Genomic DNA, 9,929 nt, shown 5'->3' on the forward strand with positions numbered 1-9,929 from the left:
AATGGTAATAAATAAAATCATGGATCTTTCAAACTGTATTTTCAGAAGATTTTAGTCATATATCAAGTTGTTTCCAAAGATCTTTAAACACAATATTAGAAATTTACTTTCCACAGATTTTATTGATAAACCATAACGTTCAATAAAAATTAGGACCATGCTAGAGCACAGATTGAATTTTGTTTTTATATTATAATTTTAAGACTTACAAACTCAAGCACGAGTTAAATTTTTATATACTCTAGCACGGAAGCTGCTGGACACACTCTAGCACGGATTAATAATTTTATATACTCTAACACGGGTTAAAATTAACAATATAAGACTTACATAATACATTTACATTTCATGAATAATATTTACAATAAAATTATTTGCATGAGTTGCATCCAAATAATATTATATACAATTACATATATAATATTTTAAAAATAATAAAATGTATTTTAACCCGTGCTATAGCACGGGTCCAAATCTAGTTTAATTTTATTTTGGGTGAACTTTCGTCAAATCCAAGAGTTTTACTATTGCGAGAGTTCCAAATAGTCACTAGTAGCATTAATACGCCGAGTTATTAAATCTAATGCTACTAGATTTATGTTATTTCAAAAATTTACAAAATCTACTTTCTATAAAAAAAATATATATATTTACAAAATCAATATATAATAATTATATATTTACAAAATCAATATATAATAATTATATATTGATTTGTACAAAATTTGATTTCTGTGTATAAAATCTACTGGGAATACTGTAAACTCTGCCAACAGTCTTCCAGGAGCTACAGTCAGAGGTATGCAGGACACAACACACCTTGGTGGTGCTGGTATTGGAAAAGGTTTGACTCAGGGCTATCAACCAGTCCCAACGTTCCTCGCTCCTGGAGCTCCTCCTACTGTCAATACCAGGACTCTTGTGATACACCAAGCCGGGTTGCTAGAAAAAGAACTGCTAGGTGTTCCTGGGAATGATAAGAGTGCGATCCATGGATATCAATCACTGGCAATAAACCTTGATTCTGGAGCTACGGGAAGTACTGACAACAGATCTTTGGAGGTACAAAAGAAAGGAATGCAGGATCTCCATCGGGTTTCTGGTGCTACTGTGGATAATGGGAAACTGGTAACAGGCGGTCAGGAGCTAAATCTACTGTCTCTCCTGCCACTTATGTCCACTGGAGGTTTCCATATGGGAACATCCCACTTGACAGGAGGGGGGAAGATGACCAGAAAACAGTCCACTTCTAATTCTACTTCCTCTTGGAAACACAAGAAAGCAGTTGGTCCTCGGACCTCACAGTCTGCTTCTATGGAGAACCCAAGAGAGGGGTGTGAATCATCCTCAGGAGGTATCAACCCTAAATGTAAGTCAGAAGAGGAGGGTGAAGTCTCGTCTAAGTGCCTCAAGCGTGCGACAGTCACTTCTGGACAACGGTTCTCTGGTACTGAAGATGCAGTTATCTCAAGTGTTTTGAAGGACAGTAATGTGCAACCTGGTTTGGTGGTTTACCAGAAACCACCCAGTTCCCAATGAGTGTAACAAGTTGGAACTGCCAGGGAATGGGGAGCCCCTCGGCAGTTCGGCGTCTAAAGGAAATGCGTCGTGAACATTTCTCAGACTTCTTGTTCCTCATGGAGACTAAAAACTCCAGAGATCACGTTGTTAGTGTAATGGATTGGCTTGGTTATGACAAGGTGCATGTAGTCGACCCAGTAGGTTTGAGTGGTGGTTTGGCTCTGTATTGGAAGGATATGTATACGGTGGAAGTGTTGCAATCAAACTCCAGACTGATCGACACTAAGATATCTAAAGGAACTTTATCCTTCTTTGCCACCTTTGTCTACGGAGATCCGGTCAGAAGCAAGAGAGAAGAAGTATGGGAGAGGCTAACGAGACTTGGTCTTCAAAGAGACGAAGCTTGGTTTTTAGTTGGCGACTTTAACGAGATCATGAACAATAATGAAAAGCTAGGAGGCCCGGCTAGGCCAGAGTGGTCTTTTTATCCCTTCCGTAATATGACAAGGGGTTGTAGAATCAAGGAGCTCCCGAGTTCAGGTAACACACTCTCATGGGGAGGGAGGAGAGAGAATGTCTGGGTGCAGTGTCAACTGGATAGGAGCTTTGGCAACAGTTCTTGGTTCGATATGTTTCCACGTGCTAAAACAGAGTATTTTGAGTATATGGGTTTAGATCACATGCCTATTATCACAAGGTTTGTGGGGGCGACAGGCACCTTTAGAGGTAGATTCTGCTATGATAAGCGCTGGACTTGCAAGCCGGAGACTGATGAGATCATCAAAAAGCATTGGAACATGGAGGGAGTAGGAGCAGACTGCTCAGTTACGGATAGATTATTTCAGTGTAGGAGAGCTCTTTCTAAGTGGAAACGCACTGCTAATACTAACTCTTATAGTCTAATTCAACGCCTGAAGTGGGAGTTAGAAAAGGAATCCACAAAGAGGTATCCGAGCTTTCAAAAACTGCAACAAGTTAAATGGGACTTAGCGAATGCTTTTAGAGAAGAGGAACTATACTGGAAACAAAAAAAGCAGGCAAAAATGGCTAAGTGCAGGTGATAAGAATTGCGTACTTCCATGGTTGTACGAATTTCAAGCGGATGAAGAACAGGATAGTGTCATTAATTGACAAGCATGGAAACGAAGTTTTTGAGGAAGGTTCCAAAGGGAATGTGGCGGTTGAGTATTTTATGGACATGTTCTCCTCTTCGAATCCAGAGGGTTTTGAGGAGCTACTAGATGGGATGTCTACACGGGTAACAGAGGGGATGAATAGAGCTCTGACAGCCCCTATTTCTGCAGCGGAAATTAAACGAGCTGCGTTTAAGGTTCAAGGGGATAGTGCACCTGGTGCAGATGGTTGGACTGGCATTTTCTTCAAACGATATTGGAAAATCATTGGGAAAGATATTATATCTGAAGTTCAAGGGTTCTTTAACTCTGGAACGATGCCGGCGGATTGGAACCATACCCAGATCTGCTTGATACCAAAAACGACGAATGTCAATACCATGATGAACATGCGTCCAATCAGTCTGTGCTCAGTCCTTTACAAGATTGTTTCAAACATTCTTTGTTCAAGACTGAAATGCTGTCTACCAAAGCTAGTGTCAGAGACTCAAGGAGCCTTCGTGTCAGGGAGACTGATCTCCGATAACATCCTGATAGCCCATGAGATAGTACATGCACTAAGAACAAATGGGAAGTTTAATGAAGAGTTTATAGCGGTCAAGACAGACATGTCTAAAGCATATGATCGGGTTGAATGGGACTTCTTGGAGACTCTGTTTACAAGAATGGGTTTTGATGCTAAATGGATACAGTGGGTGATGACATGTGTCCGTTTGGTATCTTACTCAGTTCTCATTAATGGAAGTGCCCACGGTTTCATTGTTCCGAACCGAGGGATCAGACAAGGTGATCCCCTATCACCTTTTCTCTTCATCCTATGTGCAGAGGCTCTAATACACGTGCTAGAACAAAAGCAGATGCAAGGCTGGCTTACAGGGTTTAGCTTCAACGACTCTTGTCCAAACATATAACACCTTTTGTTTGCGGACGACAGCTTGTTTATCAGCAAAGCAGATCAGAATGAATGTGAAGTACTCCTGCACTATGGTCGAGCATCAGGGCAGCGAATAAACTTCTCAAAATCTGCTATCACTTTCGGATCCAAGGCCACTAAGCAGAGGAAGATCATGGTTAAGACTAAGTTGGGAATCTTGACAGAGGGTGGAACAGGCTCTTATTTGGGCTTGCCAGAGTGTTTTAGTGGTTTCAAACAAGCTCTGCTGGCCTTCATTGGTGACAAGTTAAAGAAACGCCTACATGGTTGGTATGCTAAGTCCCTCTCTATGGGAAGGAGGGAGATTCTTCTTAAATCAGTGGCCATAGCTCTGCCAGTGTACGTTATGTCATGCTTTCGGCTGAGCAAAAACCTCTGCAGGAAACTTACAAGTGCCATGACTGAGTTTTGGTGGAGCAATTGTGAAGGTCAAAGAAAGATCGCTTGGGTGGCGTGGAAAAAGATGTGCAAAGCGAAATCTGAGGGGGGCTTGGGTTTTAAAGATATGGTCGAGCTTTAACCAGGCTTTATTGGCGAAGCAATCATGGCGCATGCTCAATAACCCAAACTCTCTTATTGCGAGGTTCTTTAAAAGCAGATACTTTCGTACCACGACCATCCTGGAATGTGGCTCTGGTTCAAGACCTTCTTATGCCTGGAGGAGCATCTTATATGGAAGGGAACTGTTAAAGCAAGGGCTTGTCAAGATTATAGGAGATGGGAAAGACACTTTCGTGTGGTTGGATAAATGGATACAGGATCAGCACCCTAGAGCTCCGTATCGTGCGCAAATATTTTTTGATGTGGGTATGAAAGTAGCTCAGCTGAAGGATCAACATACTGGTGTCTGGCACGTGGATATGGTTAAAGATATTTTCCCTCCTTTGGACGCTAAGATGATACTGAAGATGAAGTGTACCGCATCCCATTCTGATTGCTCCATCTGGTCTTATACCAAGTCGGGTGCATACTCAGTGAAAAGTGGATATTGGCTGGCACAGTCTCTCCTATCACGTTACGAGACCCCTTCTGAAGAGCTTAAGCAGTCAAACTTGCGTAAGGAGAGTCTATGGAAACTGCGTACGGTACCGAAAATCAAAACCTTCCTTTGGAGAATGCTTTCTGGAGCTCTCGCAATAGCAGGGAGATTAGCCTCGCAAGGGTTAACTGTTGACCTGCGGTGTATGGTTTGTGGCGCTTCTCCGGAAACTATTGCTCACACAATTTTTGGGTGTCAAATTGCTAGGCAAGCTTTTGCGCTAGCTAATATCCCTGTCCCTCAGGCAGGTTTTTCTGAAACAGAGGTTGAACAAAACTAGGATTTTCTAGTAGGGGTGATGAGCAATGAGGCTATTCCTGAAGAAACAAGGCTTGCTATTCCCTGGGTGCAATGGGAAATCTGGAAATATCGAGACAATCTGACATTTCAAGGAAAGCAAGGTAATGTTCAATAATTGGTCATGAAAGTTTACCAGGAAGCAAACTTATGGAGGGAAGCACAAACAGTTGGGACGAGGATAGAAGATGTGTGGAACAGAAAGAGTTCAGGGTTGGAAACACAGTGGACTTAGCCTCCCCCCGGACTCCTAAAATGTAATGTGGGTGTCTCATGGAGTCAAGGTTTCTTGCGGGTAGGAGGAAGTTGGATTCTTAGAGATGAATATGGTCGGGTGAGGTATCATGCTCGTGATGCACTTAATGGGGCTACGACGCTAGTACATGCGGGACTGCAGGTCCTCAAGTGGGTAATAGAAGCAATACAGATTATGCATGTGGAACAGGTGATTCTTGAGATTGATTGCGCGATGGTGGTACAGGCCATTAATCAACCACAAGATTGGCCAAAACACTGCTTTCTTCTGCGGGAAATACATGGGTGCCTAGACAGTATGAGCTTTTGGGAGTGTAAACAAGTTTCAATAACAGCAAATAAGGTGGCCCGTTCTATAGCAAGGAGCGTGACAAGGGATGAGCGTTTGCAATTGTATATGGCTCTAGGTGCACCGTCGTGGCTACAGGACATCCTTATGAATGACGAGCGTTAACCTTGGTTGATGTATTGCTCCTTTTGTTTGCAGGCTTAATACTTGGAGGGCTCTTGCAGCCTCATTATCAAGTATTGGGTTTTGTTTTTTTTTTCCCTCGTTACTTACTTTTGTTTAGATTAGACTATTTATTTTTGGATTTATAGACGACAAAAAAAAAATAATAATAATAATAATAATAATATATCTATTACATGAGAAAGGAAATTATACTGTATATTTCCTAAATTCGCTTTTTTAAAAAATGATGCTGCCGAAACTCTCTCTTTAGAATGATCAATTTAAACTTTGTATAATAGATAACAATAAGCCTTTGAGTGCAAGCTCCATTGCTTTCATATTCAAATATTCCTCATCCTGACTTTCTCCCATGTGCTGTTTTAAAGTCAAAAGTGTTTCTTCTTCCAAGAACCAAGTTTCCATTAAGAATAGGTAGATAAGCCCCAAATTTTCTCCATGTCTTGTTTGGCATGGCTCAGTCTGTTAATTTTGTGTTGGTCAGGCTAATTATATATTTATAATATGGGAATTGCCTTTATTCGGTTTTCATTCATTTTGGTGACCTTAACGATTGATTTAGGTATGTGTATGTCTTAATCATCTTGGTGTCTTAATTATAAGTTTTAATCAGTTTTAAACCTGTTAGATGTTAATAAGGAAAAAAAACATGAAAGGTTTGTAAAAACATATAAAATCAATCAGCATTTTGTTTTCAGAAATTAACCAAACTGATTGATACCAAAAGTATTGCAATACCAAAAACTACGTAATTTACCTAAGAAATATCATGGGAGTACATCAGAACCAATTTTAAGATGTACTACTCTATTTTCTTTAAAGACGATAATATCTTTTTGGGTGGGCCTTCATTTTTTTAACTTTTTAAAAGAAATTTATTGCCCATCTCTGTTTGTTTTTAATAAATTTGGAAATTTTTCTTTAAAACATTTGGAAATTTACTTTTTAATTTTAATTCAAGATATTGAAGTCTACATTTCTGACCCATATCATGCTGCTCCATTCCGGACAATTACCTTTCAAGTGCGGTCCATGAAAGGTCTCAAGAGGTGCTGTCAAAAAAAGAAAGGTCTCCAGGCTCCAGAGGCTCACGACAACGTGCACCAACCTTATCTTCTGTGAATCACTTCAACCACATAGTAAAAAAGAAAAAGATTCAGACCATGAATTGATGTTTTTGTGATTTCTCCAAAAACATTCATGAGACTTCTATATATCTTCTTAATTTAGTGGCATGCATAAATGAATCTAAAATCTTTAAAAATTAGACCAACATATTTTAATAGTTGTATACCGATTACCAACATATTTTATTGTTAATTAATCACGTTAGATTTAACGAAGAATCAATTTAAGCACGTGTCCGGTTAGAGCAAAATCGTGGATTTATAGATAGATATAGAAAACAGTGAGAGCGATGATCATATGAACGCGGCATCAAATCTTAATCTCCAACTAACAACAAGTGGGAAACCAAAGACAAAATATATATATTTTTTGTAGTCTTCCTAAGAAATAAGTGAACTGTCTTATACTATATATCACTATTAGTTCTACGATGACTTTTGTTGTTGTTCATACTATTTGCATAGTAACTCTTACAATTAGTTCTGCTATATAAATTGAAACATTTACACAACGTAGTACTGTATAAACATCCGTTTTTTTGGTAATCAGGCAAATATCAAACTCATTTCAACAGTTCAACATATGTTTAATTAAAGTCGAGACCTTTTTTTTTTTGCCTAAGTTAAATAATTAACAATGGAAACTGGAAACTATAGAAGTGCGATTAAACTACTTGGTTGTTTCTATATATTAGGATTACTTGGTCGTCGTCGATCGACGTTTATGATATTTCTCAAAATCCAAACATTCTTTAACATAGGGTAATTGTCATATCTGTTTTCGGATTCACGTCAGGTTCAAAACCCCGACATTATTCGGAATTTCCCAAAAAATTTCCTTTTTCAAAAGAAAATATCTGTTTCGGCTGTCACAAACCACGTATATGTAATTTGGATTCTTTTTAACGTGGTCCAAGTATTAAATTATTTTACTGAAATTATTGTAGTGATAACACACTGGCTGAACCGTATAAACACCTTTGTCATATTATTTTTGTAGCCATCTTATAAAATCAAAAACAATAGCTTCTGTTGAGACGTGATTATCTTTTGTCAGAAAGGAGTGAAGCAAACGTTGACAGGCAAGAAGAAGGAAAAGTAGAAAAAATACATCTGCAATTAATTTATTTAAGATCTGTCGCGTATAATAATCAAAAATGAAAATCAAATTATATTTGGATCGATACATTCTGATTTACAAGATCATACTAAGTGAGTATTTTATATTCATTTTCTTTACTACAATAATTTAATAGCTAGTCATTCAAAAAAAAAAAGATCATAATTAAAGGACATTTGTGTATGGAAAAAAATATGTATACGTACGTGAGTTAGGTCCGGAGATGGGAAACGACAGCATTGGACACATGTAAAACGCGCCTTCTCCTTTATATCACTCCCACTCCACGTTAGTCACGTGATCGTCATGCGCTCACTCACTGTGGCATTTATGACTTAGTTAAATTAATAACTAGATTATGAACTTGCCGACGATTTAAAAACACATTCAAATATCTTAATAATGCACGAACCTATAAGTTTATTATTATTATTGAGAAGTTACATATATGAATGATTACGCAATATATTACATAAGTATATGATTACGCAATATGTTTTGACAAAAAAAAAATTTGTTTCGCGATATACAACTGAAAACATGTAGGGCATATAAGACTTAAATACTAGGGATTCAGAACGTCTCTGACATATCACGAGTTGGAAAAAAAATTATGTTTGCGATTTCTAGTTTAAAAAAAAAAAACTGAATGATAATATAAATAAAAAAATATAAAAATATATGCCTTTCCTCTCCGATTCATCTAAAAAAACTGAATGTTTGAATCATTTTATCTTTTTTCTTCTCAAGAAATCTTATCCTTTTTAATTCGTTATACTCTCGATTTCATCTAAAATCCTGGTTATCACAAGCTTACAGAGTAAATTTTTGGATATCAAATACTTACAGGGTAATAGTATTTTTAATTTACTTCTATATATATATATATATATTACTAAATCGTTCAAGTTTTCTTATTATTTTGTTAAAAATAATATGATGGTATGTTTTATACATAAATGGCGTTTTCAAAAGTTGAATACCTTCATAATTATTAGTTTCATACTTCTTTACGTCCACATACGGAAAAGAAACTGTGACTAACATATTAAAGAAGCTTGAACCGATATAAATATTAATGTATACACAACATGGACATCCTAATATCAATATGTATACATTTATAAAGTAAACAAAGTTGATGTACATCCTTTTCAGTTTTCACGTATGGATGGAGATCTCGTTCACTGCATCTCCACAAAAAAACAGTTATTCTTGTACTTTCAGCTTTTTTTTTACCTGTTTTGGCAAATTTGTTTGCGCCCATATACGTTTGTACGGGATAATTTCGCACACATTCGGATAAACATTGATATTTATTATACAAGTAATAATTGACTTTTGAAATGAAATATCTCTATATATTTCAGGCCTATCATGTTGCTCCACATGGGACTAGCAGAAGAGATATCAGAAGAGAGACTCACAAGTCACAAGTCACAACCAACAACATCAACCTTATCTTGTTTCTTTTTCATGTTTTAATTTGTTTTTGTTTTTCAATTTCAGCCACAGATTCAAAAGATTCAGATACTCTGGATCATATCTCAAGACTCAAATGTTTTGGGGCTTTTACAACCCTTCATGTGACTTCCGTTTTTTTTTTTTCCTGTTTTTTGGTCTTGTGACATATATGCATATATATATATATATGTTATTATGCAGTTTTTTGTTAATATTTAAAATCTAATTAACGATAGTTGAATCATATTTCTTCCGTTTAATTTTAAGTGATGTTTTAGCGATTTTTTTGTATTTGATTTTAAGTGATGTTTTTACTATTTTTATCATATTTTAGTTAAATTCATTTTATTTATTAATATTTTATACAAAATATATTTAGAAAATATTTATATTTTTGAATTTGTATATAGGAATCTTAAAAACTAAATTCGTCAAACATGTTAATTTGCTGATAAAATAGCATCAAAAGCAGTGGTGCACCTACGTACAACTAAGGCAGGTCACATGATCTGGGTAAATTTTAAAATTTCCCTAATAGTTATTGAGAAAAAAAACACAGTTACTCTC

General features: G+C 36.8%; 1 protein-coding gene across 1 annotated transcript; it reads left to right on the forward strand.

The window, feature by feature from the left end:
* On the forward strand, positions 1,566-5,633 carry LOC104759285. Its single transcript, XM_010482229.1, has 5 exons — positions 1,566-2,578; positions 2,635-3,531; positions 3,589-3,931; positions 4,017-4,875; positions 5,209-5,633. The coding sequence occupies exons 1-5, from the start codon at positions 1,566-1,568 to the stop codon at positions 5,631-5,633; spliced, it is 3,537 nt and encodes a 1,178-aa protein (XP_010480531.1).

Source organism: Camelina sativa, chromosome 17 (assembly GCF_000633955.1).
Source record: "Camelina sativa cultivar DH55 chromosome 17, Cs, whole genome shotgun sequence".
Lineage (NCBI taxonomy): Eukaryota > Viridiplantae > Streptophyta > Magnoliopsida > Brassicales > Brassicaceae > Camelina > Camelina sativa.